At 37.0% G+C, this 15218-nt stretch overlaps 1 protein-coding gene across 5 annotated transcripts in view; it reads left to right on the top strand.

Annotated features, from left to right (window-relative positions):
• Nucleotides 1–15218, top strand: part of DIAPH1 (diaphanous related formin 1) — an 80183-nt gene that overhangs the window by 47442 nt on the left and 17523 nt on the right. For all 5 annotated transcript variants that reach the window (XM_074291666.1, XM_074291665.1, XM_074291664.1 and 2 more), the window contains one exon: nt 14158–14256. In XM_074291666.1, coding sequence (XP_074147767.1) covers nt 14158–14256 — 99 coding nt within the window. The remainder of the gene's footprint in view (nt 1–14157; nt 14257–15218) is intronic.

Genomic DNA, 15218 nt, shown 5'->3' with positions numbered 1-15218 from the left:
TACAATGTATTTCATACTTGTATAGTAATTAATCATAATAGTATTTGAAAATCCTAGCATTAGTGTTACACCAGTAACTTCGTAAGTCTTGGAGAAATTCTGTAACCATTTCTCTAGCCACTTCTTCACTTTGCAGCCAATTTGGTGATGAGATGCTCTAAACTGGCTTTGGGCAATAGATAGTATTTGTCAGGATTCATTCCAATGCCTCAGCAGTTTTTACCCTTCTGGTAAAACTTTTGAGAACTTAGATTCCATGAATCCCAATGAAAGGAATATTTAATTTTCTTCCCCTGGCTAAGATATCTTCCAGTCAAGCTTATTGAATGATTTTAGGGGAAAACACTAAAGATCATTATCCCAGAAATAACACAAAACTGAATTCATTTATTCAGCAAACATTTGACTGTTGTAAGCCCCCTGGACTAAAAGAAGGACAAAAATAAAACTGACCAAAACAAAATAGTAACCCTAAAGTATAGAACTTGATTTGCCCTACCCTCCAAAGATTGTATTGTTCAAAATGTTCTAGTTCTTGATTAATTAGACTCGCCCCAGGATCATTCAGTTTTCTTCTCTTTGCTAAAAGTCAAATATGTTGTCTTTTGAGAGTAGACTAGGAAACTATTTAAGCAGATCTTTCTACTCCTCAATTTCAAGCAATGTTTGAAAGACACAAATGCCGTTGTTTTGCATATACAAACATCATCCTGATACTTGGCAAACTAATGGGTAAACTTTCTGTTTTATGAAAAGATAAAATAAGCATCTCCATTTAGTCTATCTGAAGACCAAATTTTGAAATTGTAAGGTTCTTGTTTCTTCAGTAACTTGAAATCTAAGCTCCTTTGGCTTTATTTTCCTTATCTGTTAAATGAGGGGTTCAAACTAAATAGCTTTTGAGCTCCCTTAGTTTTTGATCAGTGATCCTTTGATCCTGTAAATTTAAAATTTTGATCCCAATTTAGGAAAGTCTAGGTCATTTAAATTAATAACTCAGGGAAGAGGAAGAAGTTCCACAGTGAAGGAAGATTGTGGTATCTCCCCATTCCAGAGTCCTAAGATGATGTTAGGGCAAAGTATACAAATCATGAAAAAAATTGGTAAATCTACCTGATGGTAGGTTCCCTGGAGTTAACTAACCAGTCTTCAAAAGGGTTCCATAGGGGAAGGGATCCTCCAAAAAAGGAATTCTCTTTTTTCTTGCATGTGTTCTTTTTGTCCACCAGGTGGCATCTAAACAGTTTCATTCCCCAATAGTGAATATTCAATTAAATCTGCAGACTTATTTAGGATCAAGATTTTGTAAGGACATGGCATGACATACATACATACTTTTACACTCAGATCTCTGGGCTTCATTTTTGTATTTATTATGCCAGTTTTGTATGATTATCTTTTTGCAAGTTGTCTTTCCTATTGGACCATCTCTTGGATGATATTGAAATAGGTTCGTATTACTTACACAAAAGCAAGTTGGACAAATTTCCTAGATAGCAAATTAACAGACTTTCTCATTAGGCAAATTTTTGAGGTGTGTCAGGCCCCTTTTGTTACTTCTCTTGTAATTTTAAAATGCAAAAGGTGCTGATTATCCTTCAGGTTACCAGGAATGCTTTCTGAAGTGATCCAGTACTGTATGTATTATTTAGTCTCTGGAAAGCTTAGAACTTGACTTAGCAGTCAATAGTTGTCAGAATACATAGTCCCACTAGAATTGTAATAATGAAAGAACTGGAAGAGAATGCCATAATTTTTAGTTGTTTTCTCCTTTTGTGTTAGGTTGAATATTGCCTCTGAAAGAGTACCACAGATAATAATAGGTATTCAGAAGTTTTGTCATTTGAGGCTCAATATTTTTAGATCCCACTTTTTTTATAGGAAACATTTATTTTTCTTAAGTAGAAAGTTATAGACCTTGAAAAATATCCTTTCCTTAATTTCCTTCCATTTAACTCCATTATATTGGTCCTGCTTTGGGACTTTCTACTTAGCTTCATATGTACACATCTTGCTCTAACAAGTTTTGATAATCTTTTCTTCCTTTTTCTTTTTTATTCTATAGATGCTAATCTCTTAGGCAGCAGATACCTGAACACAGGCACTGAGCTATTAAAGTGATGGCATGTAATAAAAAGAACACTGGGCAAGGAGTAAGGAAACTTGAGTTCAAATCCTACCTCTGTCTTCAGCTAGCTGAGAGACTTTGGGAAAATCATTTAACCTCTCCAGCTTTTCAATTTCTTTATTTGAAAAAGATAAGAAATTTGAAACATAAATTAGCAGATTCCTTTCCAGATTCAAAATTTTGTGATTCTAACTCTGTTTGCTTGTTGTTTCCTGTACCTGCCCCTGAAAGTTACTATTATGTTTTAAGTCATCACCCCCTATATTTTTCTATACTTACTAACTTTCCAGGCTATTTTAGTCTGAGTTGCATTGCTTCCCTCCATGCATTTAGTTGTTTCTGGATACGTGTTTGGGCATGAATATGGATATTACTGTGGGAGAAGAGTAGTGGTAGTCAAGCATACTGATGCCAAGGTCCACATTTAATTTTCACAACAAATGAGGGATAGTTAAAGCCAGATAAAAGGCAATTCAAATCTCAATTCTTTTAAAATTTGAGCAATTCTTTTCCTACTAAAGATCTACTCTGGTACCTTGTTATGGTATGGAAGATGACCCTGAGTTCTTAAAGGTTATGCTAGTATAAACTCTGGCAAGCTACCTGCCAAATTCTAAGGATAGGCTAGGAATGGTCTGATCTCCTTGCCTAGCTAGATTTAAAGGGGCTCATTGTGAAGTTGAAGGAAGACAAGATATTTTGGTCACTGCAACTTTTGAGGACCATATGCTAAATTGTAAAATGATTTCAGTTCTTGTTAGTATAAGGCAGTACTCTCAAGATCAAAATCAGAAATTTTTAATTCAATACCTAAAATTTGCCTAATGCAAATTACACTTAATGTTTTAACCACCAGGTGGCACATTTCTCCAATTTCATTACTGATTTGTATTTATTTTGTTTCTATAGTACAGAGTCTGATGCAATAATTCCAGAGACTTTATCCAACTCCAAGCTGTATAATGTTCTGCTGCTTATCAGAAAACACTTTGAGTGATTGGGGGATAGTTAAGGTAAAAGAAACTGGGAAATTAGAGGCAGCTCAGTATCCTCTAGGAAATACTTGGGTTCAGAAAATCAGTTTCATAAAAGTATGAAAGTAGGAGTAAATAACTAAAATGAAGTGAACAGGAAGCTCATTTAGTGTCAGTACTTAACACTTGCCTTGTAAGAAGTAGGAGCTTAATGAATGCTTATTGATTGATTGGGTATGCCAGCCAAAAAAGCTAATGTGACCTTTGGCTACATAGTATTCAGGATTAGGAAGGTGATATGGTGTTCTGTTCAGGTTACATTTGGAGTACTGTGCTTAGTTCTTGGCTACACATTTTAGGAAGAACATTGACAAACTTTAAAGTGCATAAAAGAAAGTGACCAGATTGGATAAAGGGCTTCATTAAAGCCCCATGTGAGAATCAGTTAACACAATTAAAATCTGCAAGGGATGGTGTAGAGAGCAAGTATAGACCATAATAGCAAATTTCAGGTATTTATTAGAAAAGGAATTGGGGTTATTCTGTCTTGCCCAAGGAGTAAAATTTATAGAGATACAGATTTAGGTTTGTTGTAAAGAAAAACATCCTAAAAAATAGAGCCATCCTCATTAATAGATATTTTCAAGTAAAGGATGAGTGATTTCCTGATAGGTAAATTGCAGGAGAGATTTTTGTTCAGATATAATTTGGATTAAATGGCATATGAGGTTCCTTCTATCTTTGACATTTTATTGTTTTTTGAATGGTTTGTACCTCTTTTCATCTATAGCTTCATAGGACCATGTAAATTGGCCTTTTTTTTAATGGCATAGATACTTGAGAGATTTTTTTGTTTATTTGTTTTTGTTATGCCAGAGCTTAGGGACGCGAGTGCTTGAAGTAGCATAAAAACTAGAGGACATTTTCATGGTTGATCTTAACCACTAGCATTTTGTTTCTTATCCATATTTAGAACCTGCAAAATCTTGACCACTGATCCTTGTCCCTGATATAATGGAACAGCAATAACTCACATTTATAAAGTGCTTTTCTCACAGCAACCTTATAAGGAGACATTTATGATAATAGAGCTGTTACTTTAGGGGCTTTTTGGTTTTCAAGGTGTTTTAACTTATCAGAGTCTCCTAGAGAACAGGTATTGTTACCTCCATTTTTTCAGGGAGGAAACAGAAGGAATGAAAGATCACAGCTATTAAATATCAGAGGCCACACTTTAATCCAGGTCTTTTGACTCCAGGTCTAAATTTCTTTCCATAATACTGTGGTCTTGCCTTTCCTTATTATTATTTATTTAGCCAAAGATTATGGATTTTAAGAATTTCATTTAGGCCACCCCAAACAAATAGCCATTTTCAGCCCCTTCTGTACATAGTTCAAGTCATTAATGTTTTTCTCTTTCATGTCATTGCATTCTCCTCATCTGCCCCAAGAGCCCTCCTCAATCTTGGAAACCCTTGGAAAGCCCAGCAGGTAGGCCCATTGGGCACTATACTCTTCCTCCAGATGTCTTGGGCTATATAATTTAAATCCTGTGTTATATTATCCACAAACTTCAAACTTAATGTCAGAAGATGATTCCCTTTATTGTTTAGCTGGATCATAGACTAACATCTCTATAGCTCACCCAGTCTCACTATTTAAGTTTGTGTTGAGGTTTGGTAAACTTACCATGACTTTACTTTCTATTTGCTTCTCTCTGCTATTCCAGAAACTGCTCTCTTATTGATACTGATTAACTTTTTATCTTAGATTAGATTGTGTGTGTGTGTGTGTGTGTGCGTGCGCGCACATATACACATGTACACATACATATACATATCCATACACACATACAATATACACACATAGTTGTCATTTAAAAAATCAATATTGTATGCTAAAATTGTACAGAATACCCATATTTCCTCTTTGCAATTGAAATTTTGGAAGATGGATGTTTAAAATGCAGAGATTTTTGTCAGTGAAGAAGTGAAGTTATTTGTACTTAGGAATATTAACTCCTGTATTCTTAACTTCTTTCTTCAGACTACTTTTAAGCTTAATCAAGATGGGCCTTCTTAAGATAGAGGAGTTTTAAAGAAGTACAAATAAACTGTGGCTTGACAGCCATTGAGAAAAAAATGATGAGAGGAAATAAGAGGGACTAAGAAGGGACTCCATGAGCCAGACTAGAACAGAAAAATAAGCTAACAAGAAAATGAGAAATGCCAATCAGGATTAAAAAATAGATGTGGCCATCACTAATGAATATGTCTAAAATTGTATTATGTTGGAATGATTGGAGTCATAAATGAGAGAATAGAAATAGTTGGGAATTGAGCTTGGAGAACATTACATTTGTTTAGATATTCAATAACTGACCATGGGCAAGAATTTCTAGACAGCAACTCTGCAGAGATATGTTCAGAAGGAGCAATGAAGGCTTTAAAGAATGTGAAATTAGGGTTTAGGAAGAAAATAGAAATCTGATGATCTTGTGGTAGTTAACATACCTGAATGCAGAGCTTTCAGAGAAGAAGGGCAGTGCTATAAGAATTTATATTTGTATGGGAGTTGGAGAGGTGGGCTTTGAGCCTTAGCTGTTTAGTAATTTTGTTCCAAATTAGGAACATGTCTTAAAACATCAGGCTTGCTGACAAAACCAGAATATTTTTGCTTGGTCCTGCCTTACATAGTATTGGTTATAGGGGAAATTACCTGTGTAAAACACTTGCCATCTAAAATTATGTTTACTGCAAGAATTATTTGCTTCTGAGAATATTTTGACATGTTAGGCAGAATATATAAAGCCATAAGACTGCCTGGGTTTTTATTAGATCACCTTTCTCCCTGTATTCTATCAGGTCAGCCTGACTGGATTAAATATTGATTCAAAAGTTTGAAACTTAGGGATTTGAGGCCTGATATGGTGTATATAGTCTTGACCTCTTTTCTTCTGACTTTAATTTAACACTAATATCTGTATTTCTGTAGCATTTCAAGGTTTGCAAAGTACTTTGCATACATTATTTTATTTGAACTTTACAACAACTATAATGTTCCTTTCACATGAAGAAACTAAGACCTATAGGAATTAGTATTTTCCCACAGCTAGTAGATGTTGAAGGCAGGATTCTAACCCAGATCTTTCTAAGTCCTCATCCAGCATGCTTTCCCAAGGCTCAGGGAGAAATCCCAATCAAAATCCTTGGTGTTTTTCTTGATGGAGAAAGTACTTTCTAGAGATTGTTTATATTTTGTGGTTTTTTTAAGAAGTTTTTAGACACTGAAAATGTAAAAGAAGTCCTTTGAATAAATTCTGTATCATTGTTTATGTAGCCTCTTTTAAAGCTTATTGGTTAGTCTTAAGCATTTATTGTATTTGGGGAATATAGAGTTGTTAACATCTGGTGAACTTTGTCCTTTGCGTGAAAATCCCACAGGATCCAGGACAGTTGTTTCTCTTTGAATTGGAGAAGAATTGAATCCCAAGTTTGATCTTTAAATATGTGTGCCTTCTTGATCTCTAGTTTTGTCCCTATAGCCCTGGATTCTTAGAGTCAGGGGCAGAGTTTTACCTCAACTTCACTACCCTCCCAAGGAAATTGTTTTCTTCATTCTGCCCTGTCCTGTTATGGGCAGGATGAGAGCCCAATTGACAAAAGAGTTAAGCCACAACAAACTCAGAGACTCTAGGCTATATAGTCCAGATATCCCCCCTTCTCCTACAATTGAGTATAGCTGAGAACCACTAAGAAAACCAAAGTCTATCCTAATCTCTGGGGTCTTGGAGGCAGAAGATGTTCCAGAGGCCCTGTTGTAAAGAGCAGTGCTGAAGCATCTTTTCTCTAGCTCCTGTGTCATCCTAGCCTTGCACTCAGTGCCATAGACCCCTCCTTTTAGAAGGCCAGCTCAGAAAAGGTGGTAAGCTTTTTTATTCTTTCTCCAAAGCACCTCCTTAGGATGGGAGAGCTGCTCCAAATCCCCCCACACACAACACCTTTTTCTGCTCTTCACCTTTTTCTTCTTTTCTTGCATTGCTCTTTTCAGCCACAGGGCGAGCGCAGTTGAGCTACTTTGGCTCAGGTTCCAAATTATGAAGTCAGAGGATAGGGATTGGATGAGAGTATCAGGTGATTTTCAGTATCTGCAGTGACGAGGCACCCCCTCTTCTCCACCCCCTTCCTCCCCCGCTCCCCCCTCCTCTTCCTGGCCTCCACCTCGGGAACAAAGAAGGGAAAAAAACAGGACTATGACAAAAACAAGCAGCTGCATCAGCAGGCCTTGGCTGGGGGCAGGGTGCTTTCTCCATCTGTCCTTTTTTTTTATGCTTCAAGCCTTGTGATTTACTGCCTTCCAAACTGGAATTAATAAAATAGGGGTGGGTGGTTTTAGAATCCTTAGTAACAAAAGAATTATGAGGTATATATAGTCTGTTTATAGAGTCCCCTGTGTAGGAAAGAAAGAACGAGGCAGGGGCATATTATGATCATTCAGAAATACATAGGTTTATCACCTTTTTCATTATATCTCATTGGAAATATATTTTTGTTTGCCCTTGTAAAAGGAAAATGTTTAGAAAAAGAATGACTTAGATAAAAAGAAATGGTGGATTAAATCAAAGGGTAGTGGGGAAATTTCCTGGGACTGTGCTGTGGATTTGGTCTCTGATCTTAATCCCTTCCCCCTACCCCCTTGACGGTTTTGCTTTATTAATAAACACTATTCTTCTTGTCTCCTTTTGAGTCTTGACTCCTGCCCTCCAGCCCTGTTGTTCCTTAATATAATTTAAGCTGATTATTCTCTGCCACACCTTTGCTGATACTCACTTTAGTCCTTGCTTGGGGCAATACGGTCTTTCCTATTTCCTACCCACCCAAATCTGATACTGAGTGGTTCTCAGCACTCCCTTATTGAGTCACCCTGGGTGTGCTGGGAAAGTATCACAGAGAGACTGAATAACTTGTATTGTCTGAATGATCATCTATTTTCTGGAGATTCCAGCCAACAAATAGGTGCTCTCTGCAATCTGGATGCACCTTTGTGATCCCCCCAATGCTGTTTAACAACCTTTGGCTCTTCTAGTTTTAAACCCACATCTTTGTTATTGATTCTCAGCTTCATTCAGTTCTGTTAATTCTCTGTCCCCTGCAAACTTCCTTAATCCGTAATATTTCTAATTCTATTAAATTCAAAGAGATGAGAGTTTGAATTGGCAGAGAAATTAATTACAGAAATCTTATTTGGGGGTGGAAAAGGCTGCTGATTCTAGCAGATATACTACCTTATTTCTTTCCATGTTTTTTGTCTGAAAATAAGAATGTACCAAATATCTATGAGCCCTCCATCTGTGTCCTAGCCATGAAGACTATAACTGGGAATTTTTCATATGGGCATAATTTGTTACACTAGGGCTTGGGATTCAACTGCCTATAGGAATGATTCTTCCTTACAGCAGCTTCATGTGGATCTTATTTCCTTGCTTCATGTAGATCAGACCCATGAGCACTAGCAGTCCCTTTGATTTCAGTGGAAGCAACTCAGTTCTTTTACAGAGCTTCTGATTGTTTCTTCTGTGTTTCCCATTGTGGGTATCTTGGTATTGATTCCAAAGCATTATCCCTATGTTCCTTAGTAATTTTAAGTTTATATATGTGGGTTCTTTCACTAGATCTTGCTTCAGGAGAGTGCAAGGTAGCAGCTCTCTAGGCAATAGAAACAAACTATTTATAATACTGACTCAACATTTTCCCCAAATATACATGTTTGACCTTTTCTCTCTTGTTCCACTTAGTACTGTCTTTCTGGATTCTGAGTTGTGTCACAGGGAAACTTAAGGCCATTCCCATACTGAGCTCCTAGGCATTGTCATTTTCCTTATCCCAAGCTGAGCAGGTATTGTGGAGGTAGACTTGGAAGTAATAGCTACTGATAATAATAGCTGCCATTTGTATAGCATTTTAAAGATTTTTTTAAAAACCCCAGCAACACAACATTAAATATATTATCTCCTTCCAGTTTCCCAACAATCCTATGATGTAGGATACTAAAGGTAATATCCCCATTTACAAATGAGAAAACTGAGACTCAGAGGGTTTAGGTGATTTGCCATTAAATCAGATAGGTACAAAACATTACAAGTGGAATTTGGCATTAGGTTTTCCTGACTCCCAAATTCTGTTTAATATGCAAGATAAGGTTGTGCCTTTAGCCGAGTTCTCAGCCCCGAATATGCTGTAGGTTAAATCTGTTCTCAGCAGTATTTACCCATTGTCCTAGATCCTCTCTGCTGACTCACCCCCCCACCTGCAGTTCAAGCAAATCCTTGAGGATTTTATTCACAGGATGTCAGACAATTCTTTACTCCCCCATTTCCTATTTGTAAATTTCATTGAGAGGAGCCTACTGCAGGAATTCCTGGGGAAATAAAGTCTATGACCCAGGGATTCCCAGAGGCTATGAGATCATGGATTGGAATGATGGAATTCTGTGCTCTGGGTAGCCTCCCTTCTGTTCTGTGGATGCAGGGAAAATCTGTCAATACTAAACATGATTCAGCAATGAACTGGGCGCCAGACATTCTAGCTTTGGAATCCTTTTTACAACTCTCTTTTGAAGATATATGTCAAAAATTTTTCTGTTGTGCTATGCTTTAGTTTCTGTTCTGTGAGGTTGGGGGTGGGAAAAAAGGCCCAAGTTCTTTGTTGAAACACTGGGGAAAAACAAAAAAAGGAAGATAGGTTCCCAGGTTGGACAGCAGAGGGTGTCCTTGTGCTTCTCTTCAACTGCCTGGTTCTGCTGCATTCAGCCATTTTATACAGATTGTTTTCCTCCCAGAATTCCTCCCAGAATATCTCCATTTTGTGTTTGTGACGCAGGAAAAAAAAGGACTTAGCTAGGGAGGAGGAGTCTGGAGTGGGGAGGGGGAGGAGAGAGGGAGACAAGCTCAGGCAAAGCTCTGTTCTCTGCTCAGCTGCTGCTGCTCATCAGGGACACACCTCACTGCAGGCACCCAACCTCCTGGGCAACAGAAAGAACAAGTCCTTTCTGGAAAAGCCCAGAGCAGAGAGGTGTTTGGCTGACGAATGCCTTCTGGAATAGCAGTGTGTTTGTCCAGCTAGATGCCTGCATACAGAAGGAATTAACATTCTGTGTCAGACCCTCTCTTTTTTAGGCCCCTCTGAAGAGGTGACACCGCACCTCTTGTTACAGAGGATCTCAGAGTGGAACTTTAAATTACAGGCTTAACTAGGAGATGTCATGAAATCATAAATGCCTTGAAAAAACAGGAAAGACAGATTGAATTCCTCTTAGTTCATTGGGGCCCAGAAGGGATAAACCCAGATGCCCCCTTTTCACATTGAAGTACAGTCTGCCATTGTATTTTTCCACAGAGGGAATGATAGAAGAAAAGACAGGAATATTTGAGGAGGGCGTTACTAGAGAAAAAAAGGCATAGCCTCCTCCTATGCCATGATTATAGCATGTTCTCTAAAATCTGAGAAATGGTTTGTAAATCAGAGCTAGGAGTTCTTTGCCACGAACCTAGGACCAGAAAGTAGGTTTGTTATGTCCACAGAAGCTTTAACCTATCAATTATATGATATCTGGGCTCCTACTTCCAAGACCTTTATTGTCCTTTAGTGGTATTATTGTCCCTATTGTCTGAGAAATTTGAGTATGTTGGTAGAGCTTAGTGTTGCTTGTAGTTTGGGGGCTGTTAGGTTTATGGTGTTGCTTTGATAAATAATAATGAAATATCTTACTAATGTGAGGTTAGTCTAAAGCAGAAATAACTGGGGTAGAAATGTATAGGAGTGACATCATGAGGGCCCTGAACCTTAGCCTTCCCCATTTTTTAACCCATTTTTAATTCCTGAGAATATGTTAGGCTCCTAGTATGAGCTGAGAACATTGGTTTTAGCAAAGCTGCTTGCATGGCTTTGCTAAACTACTCAGAAGTAGGTCAGTGACTTTGACTTTGAGCCATTGAAGCAAATCTGCTTTCTAGCCCCAGGAGTATATTGACTAAAAGAGGGAAGCGACAGGAACTGATTTCCTGGCAAAGCTAGCAGTACATTTGGAGAAGGGCATTAAGATCAGCAAAGCTTGCCTGAGGAAGCTAGATTTGGCCAGTTGCCCTGTCTAAGAGCTGGTGCTCTTATCAGGAAAATACTTCACATCTACAGAGTAATAAGTCATGGCTTCAGCAGCTGGAAATCTTACTTCCAGGGAGTTAGCTAGATGGTACAAGGCTCTCCATTATGGGTCCCAGAAGAGTCCCAGGCAGTTTGGGTCTTGGCAGGAACTTCCCCTCCCCCCCCCCTTTTTTTTTTCTGAGGCTGGGGTTAAGTGACTTGCCCAGGGTCACGAAGCTAGGAAGTGTTAAATGTCTGAGACCAAATTTGAACTCAGGTCCTCCTGAATTCAAGGCTGGTGCTCTAGCCACTGTGCCACCTAACTGCCCTATTGGCAGAACTCCCAAATAAAATTACATTTTTTTACATATCTCTAGACTTCTGTCCTTTGGAAACTTCACGATTTCTTTTTTCTTTTCTTTTAATTAATAATTTTTATTTACCAGATATATGCATGGATAATTTTACATTGACAATTGCCAGACCCCTTGTTCCAATTTTTTCCCCTCCCCCCGCCATGGCAGCTTGACTAATACATGTCAGATATGCTAGAGTATAAATTAAATACAATATATGTATACATGTCCAAACAGTTATTTTGCTGTACAAAAAAAATCAGACTTTGAAATAGTGTACATTTAGCCTATGAAGGAAATCAAAAATGCAGGTGGACAAAATTAGAGGGATTGGGAATTCTATATAGTGGTTCATAATCATCTCCCAGAGTTCTTTCGCTGGGTGTAGTTGGTTCAGTTCATCACTGCTCTATTGGAACTGATTTAGTTCATCTCATTGTTGAAAATGGCCACATCCATCAGAATTGATCATCATATTTCACATTATTTCTTGAACTAGAATTACTCAGCTTTTCTTCTTTTGATTTCATTATCACTAAGATAGGATAGAAGTCTTCTATATAAGGTTGATCTTCCTGTTCTGGTAGAAATGAGAAGTTCCAGTCTGAACAATGAGAAAATTATTGTCTTAAGCGCATTACCATCTTGTAAGCTTTCTGAATTTTCAGTTCCAGTAAAATTGTGACTTAAAGGATCAGTATTGAAGATATCCATCAGAACTGACATGAGCACTAGCCTTTTTCCTTGTTACTGGATTAGGAGTTATATTCAAACACAGGTGGAAAAACTACAGGCTGTCAGAAATTCAGGGACACCAAAATGTGACAGAGAACCTGAAGAGAAATAGACCAATATGCCCTACCTTCTCCACTGGATTTCCTGGATGCAAATGTCCATATTTTCTTCTCCTAATGGTTTCCTACTGATTTTGTATACTTTCTTGATTATCTTTAATCAATAGTTCATCACCACATATGCCAAAATATGCACAGAAAACCTTTTTATAGTAGCAAAAAACTAGAATAAAGTTGGTAAACCTTTCTAATGGGGAATGACTAAACAAATAGTGGTACGTTAGTGTAATAGAATTGTTTGGTTTTGGTGGGACAAGATAAAGATATTTAGAGATGATGGTATGACTACAAAAGGCATAAATAAAACTTTAAAAGAATGTAGCTTAGTTCCTAGATGTTAAGAAGGGCAAATTGCTGCAGTGAAAATGGTACTGGACTTTAATCAAAGCTCAAGTTTGTACCTTTCCTCTAAATCTAATAGTGTGAATTGGGGCAAATTCAGACCCAGGGGAGCCTAGATTTAGTACTGGTGTTCTTTGCTATTTACCACACTGTCTCAGTTGATGTTAAAGAAGCCTGTCCTGCTTTCCCTCAATATTAGTGCCTTGTTCTAAGATAACGTTCCACTTACTCTTTCTATATCTTGTATGTGCATAGCTATTTGCATTATTTTTTCCTATTGAACAGTGAGCTTCTTTAGGGTGGAGACTGTTTTTGCCTTTCTTTGTATACCCATTGCTTAGCACAATGCCTGGCACATGGTAAACATTAATAAATATTTATTGACCTAGCTTCTCTGAATTTTAGTTTTCTCATCAGTAAAATTAGAATAATATAATATTTCCCTCTGGGGGTTATTATATGCGTAAATGTAAGTAAAGCACTTTGTAAATTATAAAACACTTATAAATATTTATTTTTGCTGTTATTAAGTACCTGCTATGCTTATAAGAAGCAATAGAAGCATGAAGGAGTAGAATCTATTATTGAGTTGATGATAGAATATAAACAAGTAGAGTTCAAAAGTATAGTTAACCTTCCACATTGCAGGAGTTAGAGGCATAGCATCTATTCTCTTTTTTCATACCAGAGAAGAAATTGAATTATTAGAATATTAAAAGATAAAATATGTTGATATTACATATACTATATATTTTTATGCATTTCTGATTTTCTAAATTTTTTTTTTGTCATCTGTGACTTCAACAAAACTCCCCCCAAATTATCATTTTTTATGCCCATTCCATGATAGACTACAACTGTGATGAAGGAAAGTCACATGTGGAAGAGTTAACTGTAATTTATATATAGAATTTTTAAAAATCTTTAAGACAACTATTAAAGAGATAGCAGAATCAGGGTATTTTAATTGTCAAGCTAATGTTGTGTGAACAATGAGTACATTAAAAACAAAGAAAAGAGAGGGCTTTTTTAGGTTAGTATATGATCAAGGAGATGGGATTTGACCTGTATGTGGAAAGTTGAGTAATGTTTAAGAATGGGAAAAGGGGAATAGTATTCATAAAGAAGTCATTCTTTCCCTTTATATGTTTTATGGACAACAAGTTGATATTTAGATACTAGGATTCCTTCTGCAGGTTAACCATATTCACACAATCCCTGGATGATCATTTCCAGAATCTTTTGTATCACATTACAAGGGTAGTAGTAATCTTCCTAGGACTACAGAACTATTTTGTAAATTGAAACTTTTCAGTAATGGGATTTGTTTCTTGTTAATCCTACCTTTCTAATCTTTCCCCCCAGCCAAAAAGGATCAGGAAGGTGGAGAAGAAAAGAAGTCAGTACAGAAGAAAAAAGTAAAAGAACTGAAGGTGTTGGATTCAAAGACGGCCCAAAATCTCTGTAAGTATAACTATGATCCATTTTTTGCAAGATGAAGGGAAAAAACTTTCTAGCAACTCAGTTTCAGCTGTACCCAATAATTAAAGTGGTCCAGCATGTAGTGCCTCAAGAACTTCCTCCTTCCATCCCCTGCATATCCTGGATTGAAAACAGGGTAACCATTCATCAAACAAGGGTAGACTTTAGTGGCCTGTGAAGCTCTTGCTATCTTTGAGATGCTGTAATTCCAGATTTGGAATTTTCACCTGCCTATTTCACATGCTTGTGTTTATCATTATATTGGTGCAACTTTCTTTAACTGGAGGAGCCATTGGCTTAATTTTGGCCTGAATGAGCCCAAAGAAATACTTAAAGTTTGGTTTATCATTGTGCTCAAGCATTGTCTTCTCTGCTTCCAAAATAAACCTTTGGGTCAGAAATTTCACTACAAAGCAAATAAGAAAATTGATTTCTAGAGGTTAGGATAAATATTGGTTTGTGCATATAAGAACAAGATAGATAGAAAGCTGTACATAATAAGCATAAATGTAATTCCTGGCTATCTCTGATTGCATGATCAAGAAATACTGAACATCCTCAATAGCATCATGCTAGGTGCTATAAGGAACCCAAAAAGGTAAATGTAAGAGATAATTGTTGTCTTCAAAGAGCTTTAATGTGGTTAAAGAAGCATGCCATTCATATATGGAAAAAAAAAAAACTATAGTAGTAATTCAATTCAGAAAGCATATATTGAGATTTAGTCTATATGAGGCATCATACGGGAACTAAGGGTATGAAGACAAGAAATGAAACTCCCTTCTTTCAAGAAGTATAACTCCAGCATCTTCCATCTGATAATGCACTTTCCTTATAGTAACCTTGTGAGCATTAGGATAAGGGAGTGTTTTTCTCATTTTGCTGATGAGAAAACAAGGCATAAAGATGGGATATGATTTGTTCATGGTCATATTGCTAGTAAA

This window comes from Sminthopsis crassicaudata, chromosome 2 (genome assembly GCF_048593235.1).
Source record: "Sminthopsis crassicaudata isolate SCR6 chromosome 2, ASM4859323v1, whole genome shotgun sequence".
Classification (NCBI taxonomy): Eukaryota; Metazoa; Chordata; class Mammalia; order Dasyuromorphia; family Dasyuridae; genus Sminthopsis; species Sminthopsis crassicaudata.
The sequence above is the reverse complement of the archived record's forward strand: the minus strand, read 5'-3'. Positions and strand labels throughout refer to the sequence as shown.